Source organism: Stigmatopora argus, chromosome 7, assembly GCF_051989625.1.
Source record: "Stigmatopora argus isolate UIUO_Sarg chromosome 7, RoL_Sarg_1.0, whole genome shotgun sequence".
Classification (NCBI taxonomy): domain Eukaryota; kingdom Metazoa; phylum Chordata; class Actinopteri; order Syngnathiformes; family Syngnathidae; genus Stigmatopora; species Stigmatopora argus.
In genome coordinates, this window is record NC_135393.1 from 19,228,731 (window position 1) to 19,241,247 (window position 12,517).

Here is a 12,517-nt window from a genome sequence, read left to right on the forward strand (position 1 = left end):
TCACTACCTCTTGCCTTGAAGTTATTCCTGCATCCCTTCCCATCAAAGTTAATGCATCAATTTTAAAATGAACTCCTAAGTACGCATCTTAGTTCTCAACAGGATTGTAAAAGATGAGTTAATAAATGTCAATGATTACCACGTTCAAATGAATTGGGCGTCTATTCGTAATAATTAAATTTAAATTCACAACAAAGGATGATTGGATGCCGCGCGTATAATATATGTATATATATATATATATATATATATATATATATATATATATATATATATATATATATATATATATATATATATATATATATATATATATATATATATATATACGTAGTATGTACTAAATTTAGGCATCAGGTGGTTAAGAACAAAGGACGCAAATAGTCATGGCGGTCCTCCACCATTGCGTGGCGCTGTGCATTTGAGCGACTCCGTGTCAGCGTCGGGGACCCTCTTTGCCGACACGTTTCCTTGTTTGTGCGTCTGCTCTCAATGAAAAGAATGGTGGAAGGAGAATAAAATAAGTAGCACCAAACCGCCTTTTCCAAAGAGTGACACAAGGGGAAAAGGTTGAGAAAACTGCCCTTCTTTCCCCCACGTCGTCCATAAGTGGGTATTTTATCACGCGGCTAGCTAGCTTTTCGCCCCGCGGCTAACCGGCGGTCCTCGGCCACAACATCCGCTCACAGCCCCGCCGCGGTCGGACTCCGGGAGGAGCTGACTCCGCCACCGCCCGCCGACGACCGAGAAGCTCGGATATGGAATGGTGCATGCCGCCGGGCCTAGTGTGCTGCCGTTGAATACAAGCGGAGTCATGGACACGCATCCCCTGTAAGTAGACAAAGAAAAAATGAACTAAATACACGAGACTGTGCCTGTTGACGTCTTCTGGCTAGCCGCTAGCGTGACTGATGGTGCCGCAGTAGACAGGCGTCGAAGCGGGGAAGGGACGTGAAGCTTACAATAGCAGGCCTGCATGTGTTTTTTTTAAATTAATATTCACTATTTTTAAGGATGCATGTGCGGAAAATGAAGGCAATAGTCGAGCAGTAATGACAGCAGTGCTTTTTAACTCATTCCTGGCGTTGACGCTGATGGACGAACCAGAGTCGCTTTAAAAATGTTGCCGTTTTACTCATTAGTTTGCTCAAACTAAGAAAACATACTAACAACATTCCAACACTTCTAACTGCTTTGTTGTTATTGCATCAAATAACATTGGCTAGATTTTAAGTTCTGAAGATGACATATAAAAGATATTTACATCCAAGTAAATGAAATTTATAAGCATTCACTGCAATGCACTTACAAACGTAGCATCCGTTCCAAATGAGTCAACTAGCCTGATTTTATTTTTATTTTCGATGCCGTATCAGGCACTTTTCAGCAAGTCTTTGGCACTCAGAACACTTTCAGAGGGGAAAAAGCCCTTAAGATCACAACTGGCTAAAAAGACAATGGACAAACTCGGTGAGAAATATGACAACGTGCTAATAAACACCACAAGCTTTAAAAATGTTGCCGTTTTACCAATTAGTTTGCTCAAACTAAGAAATCATACTAACAACCTTCCGACACTTCGAACTGCTTTGTTATTATTGCATCAAATAACATTGGCTCCCATTGACGCCGACAGACGTTCGACCCATTTGGACTGGTGTGAATTGGTCTGAAATTTGTTTATTTTTGAATTGAATTTGGACAGGTTTTAGTTTTTTCTCCGTCTGTTACTTCTGTCTATAGTCCGTCATTGCCGGTGATCCAATTTATTTTGGATTGGGAGGGCTGAAAACCATCGGACAGTCCACAAAGATAGACAAACTTGAGTGTTTTAATTTCAATGTTTTTTTATGCAAATGGGTTGGACGTCTGTCGCCGTCAATGGCAACCACTGAGTTGATTTGACCTCTGCACTCGTTTCAGGTGTACGCGGCTCTGTCCGCACGCTCTGGACAAAGAGGACGGTGGCGCCGAAAGACAGGGGCCGCTCACGCTGAACCCTCGACACATGAGGAAGGCCTTCAAAGTCATGAACGAGTTGCGCAGGTGCGTACTACGATTTTTCGGGCTGCTCGTGCTCAACTCGTCTGTTGTAGACAGACGATTGGACACCACGTGAATGGACGGCTGTCGTCGTCCACCGCACTGACACGGCTAGCGATGGGAGGGTGGGCTAATGGGCTACAAAAACTAAAAACTCAAATGTCCTCCCCTCAGCCAAAACCTGTTGTGCGACGTGACCATCGTGGCGGAGGACGTGGAGATCGCCGCTCACCGCGTTGTGCTGGCCGCCGGGAGCCCGTACTTCCACGCCATGTTCACGGGTAAGCGCCGCCGCCCGCCCGCCCGCTCGCCGCCGCCTCCCACTAAACGGCGGCCCGGCTGCAGGCGAGATGGCGGAGAGCCGAGCCAAGCGCGTGAGGATCAAGGAGATGGATGGCTGGACGCTGGGACTCTTGGTGGACTACATCTACACGGCTGAGATTCAAGTCACGGAAGATAACGTGCAGGTGACCCTGAGTGACGCACCGACCGCCATGTTTACATTTTATAACAAGAGAGAAATTCTTGTTGATGCCTTTTAAAGGGGACAACTTCACAAAGTTGATCACATTTGACTTCCATTGTGTGCCCAATAGGCGGTGCTCCCAGCGGCGGGCCTGTTGCAGCTAAATGAGGTGAGGAAGGCGTGCTGCGACTTCCTGAGCTCGCAACTCCACCCGTCCAACTGTTTGGGCATCCGAGCCTTCGCCGACCTGCACGCCTGCTCGCAACTGCTCACGCAGGCCAACTGCTTCGCAGGTGCCTTCAAAACGCTTTTATTCTTCTGTTTACAAATTGGAATTTATTGGAAATAGTTTTTTCTTTTCTAGAACAACACTTTACGGAAGTGGTGGGCAGCGAGGAGTTCCTCAACCTGGGCATGGAGCAGGTTTCCAGCCTCATCGCCAGTGACAAACTCACCATTCCCACGGAGGAGAAGGTGGGTGTAATGTCTCCCTCTGGCGGCCACGTGTGGCGCTTACGCTCCCCTTTCGCTTACCACGCAGGTGTTTGAGTCGGTGGTGGCGTGGGTCAACCACGACAAAGATGTTCGCCAGGAGCACCTGGCGCACCTCATGGAGCACGTTCGCCTGCCCCTGCTCACCCGGGAATACCTGGTGCAGGTCAGCGCCCGACGTCGCGTTCCTGACCCCCAGTCAAACTGGATTGGTCGCCCGTCTGTCTCTGGCTGCCAATCAGTCAATACCTAGAAATACATTTTAAAAACACGATTTTTTTTTTACCGATTCCGATCCTCTAAAAAAAAAAATGATCGGGCCCGATTTCTGGGATGGAGAAATTTCAAAAGAAGCTAAAATTAAAGCAATAAATGCACGATAACCAACGCCAATAAACATCAGTGGCCCTGCGTTTGTGAGGTCAGCGCGTGGAGGAGGAGTCCCTGATCAAGAACAGCAGCGCCTGCAAGGACTACTTGATCGAGGCCATGAAGTACCACCTGCTGCCGGCCGAGCAGCGGGCGCTCATCAAGACGGCGCGCACCCGCGCACGCACCCCCGCCCGCTGCCCCAAGGTCGGCCCAAAAAGCCATGACAACTTTTTTTTTTAATTCTCTCTTTTTACATTTATTTGTTTGTTTTTTTGCCACAGGTGATGGTGGTGGTGGGGGGCCAAGCGCCCAAGGCCATCCGCAGCGTGGAATGCTACGACTTTGAGGAGCGGCGCTGGTACCAGGTGGCCGAGCTGCCCACGCGCAGATGCCGAGCGGGTAGGTTTCGCAGATCAATCTCCGGCGCGACGCCTCCGCTAGTGACGCCAACTTTTCACACTCTGTCTCATCTAAACCAATTGTAAAGCGTCTCAAAACTTTTGGCCGCGGGTGTTACAACACAGCACTTAGATCACATGTGTCAAAGTGGCGGCCCGGGGGCCAAATCTGGTCCGCCGCATCATTTTGTGTGGCCCGGGAAAGTCAATGATGAGTGCTGACTTTCTGTTTTAGGATCAAATTCAAATGATAGATATAAATGTATATTAAATTTCCTGATTTTCCCCTTTTAAATCAATCATTGTCATTTTTTAAGCAATTTTTTCTGTGTTTTTAGTTCAAAAATCATTTTGTAAAATCTAAAAATATCTTTAAAAAGCTCAAATAAACATTGTTTTAGATCTATAAAAAACTGAATATTCAGGGATCTTAATCCAGTTCTTTTAATCCATTTATTAAAAAAAAATCTAAATATTAGATCTAAAATGGTCCGGGCCATGTGAAATCAAGTTGACGTTAAAGCAGCCCGCGAACCAACCCAAGTCTGACACCCCTGACTTAGATAATATGTCATCTAAGGCCGCAAAATCAACTGGAATTGACACAAAATCAATAAGAAGGCACCCCAGAGTACCCCCAAATGAGCCACAAAGGTCCCCAAATTGTCAGGAAGTGACTCGCACAGCTCACAAAATTGACAGGTAGTGAGAAATGCCACAAAAGAGCGCTCTTCTTCCTTTCAGGGGTCGTGTCGGTGGGCACCTGCGTGTACGCGGTGGGAGGCTTCAACGGTTCCCTGCGCGTGCGGACGGTGGACGCCTACGACCCGGCGGCGGACCGCTGGAGCGGCGCGGCCAGCATGCAGGACCGCCGATCCACGCTGGGAGCCGCCGTTCTCAACGGGCTGCTCTACGCCGTCGGGGGCTTCGACGGCAGCACTGGTAAAAATGTATTTTAAAAAAATACTAGTTAATACTTGCTGTTCATGACCGTCAAATGGGATCTGTCTCGGGACAGGCTTGTCCACGGTGGAGGCGTACAACGCCAAGACGGACGAATGGTTCCACGTTTTGCCCATGAGCACACGACGCAGCAGCGTGGGCGTGGGGGTGCTGAACGGTGACTACACGCCACACTTTGGCTTTTTTATTCCAAACCAAACACCCATTTACGCTAAGTCAGGGGTGTCAGACTCGGGTTGCGTAACGTCAACGCCATTTCATGCGGGCCGGACCATTTTAGATATAATATTTAGATTTTTTTTTTTTTTAATTGGATTAAAGGAACTGAATATTCCGTTTTTTATATCTAAAACAATGTTTATTTTAGCTTTATATATATATTTTTTAGATTTTACAAAATGATTTTTGAACTAAAAACACAGAAAAAAATGATTAAAAAAATGTCAATGATTGATTTAAAAGGGGGAAAATCAGGAAGAGTATAGATGTATATTAAATTTCCTAATTTACCCCCTTTTAAATCAATCATTGTCATTTTTTAATCCATTTTTTTCTGTTTTTAGGTCAAAAATAATTTTGTAAAATCTAAAAGTATATTTTAAAAAAAAGCTAAAATAAACATTGTTTTAGATCTATAAAAAAACGGAATATTCAGGGATTTAAATCCATTTATAAAAAACAAAAATCGTAATATAGCTAAAATGGTCTGGCCCACGTGAAATCGAGTTGACGTTAAAGCGGCCCGCGAACCAACCCGAGTTTGACACCCTTGCGTTAAATGAAGAAGATTTGTTGACCGTTTGGGATCATTTCTTATGGCTTACTTGTTTATTTGCGGGCCATTGACGGCACGGTGACCCGTGGCGGTCAGGGATGCTGTACGCGGTGGGCGGCTACGACGGCGCCACCCGCCAATGCCTGAGCACGGTGGAGGCCTACGACCCCAAGGGCAACGCGTGGAGCTACGTGGCCGAGATGGGCACGCGACGCAGCGGCGCCGGCGTGGGCGTGCTCAAGGGCCGCCTCTACGCCGCCGGCGGCCACGACGGACCCCTGGTGCGCAAGAGCTGCGAAGTCTACGAGCCGGCGTCGGACAGCTGGCGCCAAGTGGCCGACATGAACGTGTGCCGCCGCAACGCGGGTGAGGACCCCGGGGGGACCGGCCCCGCCTTCCCTTGGCTTCCACGTTTAAGCGCCCGTCCGTTTCAGGCGTGTGCGCCGTGGACAACTTGCTGTACGTGGTGGGCGGCGACAACGGCAGCTGCAACCTGGCTTCGGTGGAGTTTTATAACCCCGCCTCCGACAAGTGGACGCTGCTGACCAGCTGCATGAGCACGGGACGCAGTTACGCCGGTAAGTGGATCCACGTTATGGTTTTTTTTGTTTGGCCATCGTTATCTGAAAAACTTACCGGAATCGGGGGCGGGTTATCCGCGAGAAATGGTAAAATTCAACTATTTTAAGGGTGCGGCTTATATGCGAGTAAATAAAAAAGCTCAAATAAACATTGTTTTAGATCTATAAAAAACGGAATATTCAGGGCTTTTAATCCAGTTCTTTTAATCCATTTATAACAAAAAAAAATCTAAATATTATACCTAAAATGGTCCGGCCCACGTGAAATCAAGTTGACGTTAAAGCGGCCCACGAACTAACCCGAGTCTGACACCCTTGTGGTAATGGATTCATTCTTAGAAGTTCAAAATTCTGCTATATACAGTAATCCCTCAATTATCGCGATATCACTACTTTGGGATTTTTTTTTTCAGCTGTTAATATTTTTATTTTTTTGTCTAACAATTTACAAAATGGCCTTAAAACTCAGACAGGCTTAACCAATTGGCCGCTTTTTGTTCCCAGGCGTGACCGTGATCGACAAGCCATTATGACCCGCCGCCGGCGCCGCCGATTAGATGCAGAACTTCCCGAAGACCCGGGCGACACCCGTCACCGGTCTGAACGCGTCGTTGGCACGCCGACCGGACGACGACGACGTCGGCGAGCGCCGAGAATTTTCTAGCAGTGGACGGTTTGAAACCCGGTTTTTGTGCCGGACGCCGCCGCCGGCTAGCGCCGAGCGCTAACGTTTACCGGACGAGAGGACGGCGGGGCCTCGGAAAGCTTCCCCGTCCGTCGCTCCTGCGCTTTATTTGATTTTATTTTGCGTGCACGGATGCGCCGCCACGATGGCCGTCCCGCCCAATCGCGTGCGTCGACATCGTTTTTCGATAAAATGAAGTTGATGGCAAAATTTCCGTCGTTTAGGAATCAATCGGAGAATAACTTGCCTTTTCTGGTTTTTAACAACGTTTAAAAAAATAAAGAGAATATTTACTGTTATTTTTTTTAATCCAAAAATGAAAGAATGTTTACCGACACCCACTCCTCCTAATTTTGGGATGAATGAAAAATTGTAAATAAAGATAATTAAAAAGGAATATTTCTTTTATTTTATTTTTTCATTCCATTTTTAATTAAAATTGATGAGATAATATTTACTGCTTACTACTCCTGTGTTTTCTAAATTAAGTTAAAAATTGAAATGAATGTTTACTTAATTTTTCCCCCTTAAAATTGAATATTTATTTTTTCTCTGAATTAAAACAACTAATATTTAAAAATAAATGTATTTGTTCATTTGCTGCCGACTCTCCTTCAAATGGACATGATGTGTCGGTAGATAAAAAATATATATACGTACCTAAAGCATTGGCGGAATACATAAGTATATAAAAAAAAGTACTAAATGTAAAAAATTAAAATGTAAAAATCCTCAAATAGACAACCCACATAAACAAATAATCAACAGATTTTTTTTTAAATTATTTTATTATAATTTTTATGTACATAAAAACGATTTTATTTTTATAGCCCCTTATCCCATAAAGTATTTTTTTATTTTAAATATTTTTAATTTTAGAATGTCTTTAATTTTACTTTATATTTATTTTATTTTAGAATTTTTTTTATTGTATTTTTCAGGTTAATTTCTATTCTCTCTGTACATAAGTGTAATGATTATTTTCATGAACTTATGTATTCCCTCAATGCATTTTGATGTATATTTGTTAAATGATACGTTTGGAGGGTTAAGACACTTTAAGAAAAGACGCACGCTTGCTCGCTATTTTGCCCGTTTTTTTTTTTGTCCCTCCAAAACGGGCCTCGCATGCGGCCCATTTCGTCCCGCCAACAGACTCCGCCTCCAAAGCGACGTCCGACGAATGTGCCGCTTTTTTCTCCGGTTCCGGAAAGCGACCAAATTTTTTGCCGGCTCGTGCCCACTTGTTTTTTTTGTCAAAGCGTCTCGTAGGCTTGGTGACTTTGGACGTGTTTGACGCTACGTGTTTTGTAGAGTGCTCATGATAGTCCGTACGCTTCTTGTATTGACGAGGGGAAAAAACGGCTGTGATCTGTTTTTAAACTCTTTTGCCAAATCAGTAAACTATTTCAATGGATTGTCTTGTGTTTTTTTGCTTTTTTCCGTCTCTCTGCAGCTCATTGGATGTGTTGAGCTGTCCATGGCAGCCACTAAGTCATAGCACACGCTTTGAAAAGTCATTGTTGAGGAATATTGCCTCCATTTTAGTGGAAATTGAACCATGAAAGGTCATTTCATGCTTCTGCAGTCAATTGACATGAGTTTTTTTAATAAACATTTTGCTGCCGACACTCCCACTTTAAATGGATTGGGTTCTAGTGCCAATGAGTTAAAAAAAGTAATTTCTTTAGTCAAAATGCACTTTTACATCAATTATGCAGTTTGTTCATTCACTGTCTAACTTTCCACTTCAATCGAGTTGGACGTCCGTCACCGCCAATGTCAGCCACTGGGTGAACAACAGATGCTTTTAGTCATCAAATCATCTCTCTTGAGAAATATGTTGATATTTATGACTTGATATTAATGCAAATGAACTGATATTGATATGATTGTGGCCCTGACCAACATGGCTGCCCAAAGGCTATAGAGAAAAATGAAGGGTTTCCAACTTTTCTTGAAGAAAATTAGGCTTTTTAAAAAGCATTTATCTTCAACAAACATTCTAAAATCTGCAAAAAAAAGTTGTGTTCATACTCATATACTTTAAATCTGTTAAAATGTTAACCTAAAAAACAAGCTCTTCTGAATAAAATTGTGTTTTCATTCGAGTTTTTTTTCTTTCTATTCTTTTGGTGATATGTCATTCTTAGTTAGAATATACGTATAGGAATATGTATTTAGTATACATCTATAGTTACGTATACGTAAACTATATTTTTTGTCCAATAAGTGTGTATGAAGGCGGCACCTCCCTGTCACGTCCGAAAGGCGTGCTCGGCTTCTGATTTGCTGTTGCCGTGGAGATTCTGGGTCTCACTATCATCGCTTCATGCGGACGTCCAATCAGAGGCACTCTCTCTCACGCGACGTCACTCTGCTTTTCCCACCGGCCAATCGGAAGGTCGCTCGCTCAGCTACTTGACGGCGGCAGGTAGTCCTCACACCCGCACACACACACACAGTACGCCTTTAGGTAAGTAGCTACTCTCCATGCTAGCATTTGTACAGTTAGCTTAACTTTTTAACGGTCTATTTTCAATTAAAATATTAAAAGAAACGTGTAATAGGTTCACCATTTGGCTTGAATTGCGATAAAATGCACGACTAAGGTTCAACTAGAAGGTACTAAAGCATTGCATTCCGAATACATATGTCCTAAAAAAGTAGTTTTTGAAGTATTTCGTGTCAAAATGCTCGACGAGTTGTTAAGAAGTATTTACAAGTTGCGAAACTGATGTCAAAAATGATGTTAAAAATGTCACTTGAGTGTTATGTAATGGTTACATTTCGGTCCGGGCCTAAATTGTATGTTAAATAATCATTCATTCAAATTTTAAAATCGTCGTAATAATTGTACTTGACTAAACTAAAACCCATGTTTTTTTTAAATGACGTAAATTAGTTACTTGGTGTGTCTGTTTTGATTTATAAAAGGAACATTGAATTTTGTAAAACTTGATTAATTTAATAGTCCCCTATGTCCTTTTTATTTACATTTCTCAATGGGGGTAACATTTTTTTTAAAGGAAAACCGCATTTCATTGATAGTTTTTTTTTTAAATTCCTTATATTTTTAGAATTTTGGATTCATACAAAAATGTGTTCATTGTGTCATTGTCTCCCACTGATGTCGCTCGACGTCCAATCCCTGCAAAGCGAGAAAAACAAAGTCAATGCCACTCTCCCGCTTTAAATGGATTGGACATCTTGCAAAAAAGTGTCTTTTCTATGGGTCAAGGCCCGTTTGCGTACTGATCAAATTCCAAACGTGTGTTCCTGTACAGCAGCGATGGAGGTGAACGGCACGGCGACCATCTTGAGCTCGGCCTCGCTGGCGGCGGAGTACTTGGACGGCCTGTTGCCGTCCAACCCCCTGCAGCCCCCCCTCAAGCGCGCCTGGGTCCACATGCTGGACAACTACAGCGAGTTCCAGATCGCCACCTGGGGCTCCCTCCTGGTTCACGAGCTCATCTACTTCCTCTTCTGCCTGCCGGCCTTCCTCTTCCAGTTCCTGCCCTTCATGCGCAAGTACAAAATCCAGCAGGTCAGCCTCCTTCTCGTCGATTTCCCCGCTCGCCCGCTGCGGATTTTAAGAAGGCGGCGGCTTTTGTGCGTCCAGGACAAACCGGAAACCTTGGAGAAGCAGTGGCGCTGCTTGAAGATGTTGCTCTTCAACCACTTCTTCATCCAACTGCCGCTCATCTGCGGCACCTACTACTTCACCAAGTTCTTCGACATCCCTTACGACTGGGAATCCATGCCCAGGTGGTGAGTTGGAGTGCCGTTGGATGCCGCTGAATGTCCATTTTCATTTGAATGTGACCGGGAGGCGACCAATGAAGACGCTGTCTTCATTTAACTCATGACTTGGATTGGAGAAGATCTTAAACAGGGTTTCTTTTCCAGGCCCTTCTTGGCAGCTCGCTGTCTGGGCTGCGCCGTGGTGGAAGATGCCTGGCACTACTTCCTCCACCGACTGCTCCACCACCGCAGGATCTACAAGTACATCCACAAAGTCCACCACGAGTTCACGGTGAGTCCCGAGCACGCGGACGAGCGAAAGAGGCGGCCGATGGGGTACACGGTCGATTGGTCGCCCGGAAGGTTATTGATAATTACCATTTAAATTGTTGCTCAAATTCCCTAAATACAAACTGCGAATGACTATTTAGTCATACTTAATGCCCTAGTCATTATTAGGCTAAAGAAAAGCTCCAAATTTCTCAGACTTTTATTGTTTTTTGTTGGAGAACTTGTTGTTAAGACCCTGACTGAACTGACGTCACTTCTTAAAGGGACAACGCATGTACATACAAACTCTTTCTTCTACACTCGCACGTCGGCTCAGTGAAAGTGCTCATGGCCATTGTTGGCTTTTATTCATGCGGAGACCGTCTTGTTTTACCTTGTTTTGTCGCCGGTCTTTTGGTCGTCGGTCTTTTGGTCGCCGGTCTTTTGGTCGCCCGTTGTTGCGGTCGGGGCGACCAAAAGACCGGCGACGAATCGACCGCACACGGATGGTGCAGCGGCTGATCGTGTGGCGGCGACTTTTCAGGCGCCGTTCGGCATGCAGGCCGAGTACGCCCACCCCGCGGAGACGCTGATCCTGGGCGCCGGCTTCTTCATCGGCATCCTCATCTTCTGCGACCACGTCTTCTTCCTCTGGGCTTGGGTGGCCGTGCGACTGCTGGAGACCATCGACGTGCACAGGTCCGTAAACATATAAGTCGTTTTCCATAAAATAAAAGATTTTGCCGTCGGGGAAAAAAAACAAAAAACGTTTTTAACGTGCAAATTCAAAATGTCAAATGCAGCGGCTACGACATCCCGCTGAACCCCCTCCACCTGGTGCCATTTTACGCCGGCGCCCGCTTCCACGACTTCCACCACATGAACTTCGTGGGCAACTACTCGTCCACCTTCACCTGGTGGGACAAGATCTTCAAGACCGATCACCAGTTCAACAAGTACGTCACCCAAAAGGAAGGTGACAAGAAGACGCGGTGAAAAGGACGCAAATACATGCGCGCTCCGTCGCCCATTTCCTCCCTCTTTTTGCCTCTTTTCTTTCCTGGCCGGTCGTTCGACCCAAAAGTGCCACCAGGCGGCGCCAAAAGTAACCCTTGCCCTCATTCCTTGTGACTGCCTTCAATACAAAGGAGAAAATACATACGTATTCCAAGCCGTTCAATTGCTTGGGAAATACGGATGAACTCGTTGATTACCATTGACGCAGAGCGACGTCCAATCCATTGGAACTGAGTGAAACGACACTAGATGGCGCCACCGTCGACGGCACTGAAATGCCGTCAATGGCAGTAAATGAGCATCAAACTGCTATTCTGGGCCCACCACTCTATTTTTTTCCTGGCTGCTTGCGAATGTAAAATAATCCCATATATCACATTTTAGCACTTAGTAAACGAGAGCTCGAGGCCTACAGAATAAGAGTACACATTTACTTTTTAAATTCAATTTTATTTTGCCTTTAAATGAAAAAATATATATAATTAAACGTTTACATTTTTGTTGTAATTAAAAATGTTTGCCGTTTTTATAAATAAAATTATTTTATGCCTATACCGTCTTTCAATGATAAGTACAAAATGACAAAAATACTATCTTAAGTTTTGCTGCACTGGGGAGTGGGATAGACACGACTGACACGCACGCACGCACACGCACGCACCGCACTGCAGCGTCAAGTCAGCAAACAGGAAGTGAGTAACCCATCCGGTC

General features: G+C 44.8%; 2 protein-coding genes across 3 annotated transcripts; both read left to right on the forward strand.

Moving 5' to 3' along the window:
• The first annotated feature begins 418 nt into the window (after positions 1 to 418).
• Positions 419 to 8,193, forward strand: klhl2 (kelch-like family member 2). The gene is made up of 14 exons (XM_077605659.1): positions 419 to 831; positions 1,924 to 2,046; positions 2,218 to 2,324; positions 2,389 to 2,510; positions 2,640 to 2,802; positions 2,874 to 2,983; positions 3,051 to 3,167; positions 3,428 to 3,577; positions 3,655 to 3,772; positions 4,516 to 4,713; positions 4,790 to 4,891; positions 5,606 to 5,875; positions 5,944 to 6,087; positions 6,595 to 8,193. Exons 1-14 carry the CDS (start codon positions 764 to 766, stop codon positions 6,621 to 6,623), a joined length of 1,821 nt encoding a protein of 606 aa, XP_077461785.1. The 5' UTR covers positions 419 to 763; the 3' UTR covers positions 6,624 to 8,193.
• A 1,030-nt stretch (positions 8,194 to 9,223) lies between these two features.
• On the forward strand, positions 9,224 to 12,358 carry msmo1 (methylsterol monooxygenase 1). 2 transcript variants are annotated; one of them, XM_077606298.1, is made up of 6 exons: positions 9,224 to 9,251; positions 10,063 to 10,322; positions 10,398 to 10,546; positions 10,685 to 10,811; positions 11,334 to 11,488; positions 11,593 to 12,358. In XM_077606298.1, exons 2-6 carry the CDS (start codon positions 10,068 to 10,070, stop codon positions 11,783 to 11,785), a joined length of 879 nt encoding a protein of 292 aa, XP_077462424.1. In that variant the 5' UTR covers positions 9,224 to 9,251; positions 10,063 to 10,067; the 3' UTR covers positions 11,786 to 12,358. The 2 variants fall into 2 exon arrangements, with proteins under 2 accessions (XP_077462424.1, XP_077462425.1); XM_077606299.1 differs by having other exon boundaries at positions 9,228 to 9,251; positions 10,066 to 10,322.
• The last annotated feature ends 159 nt before the right edge of the window (positions 12,359 to 12,517 follow it).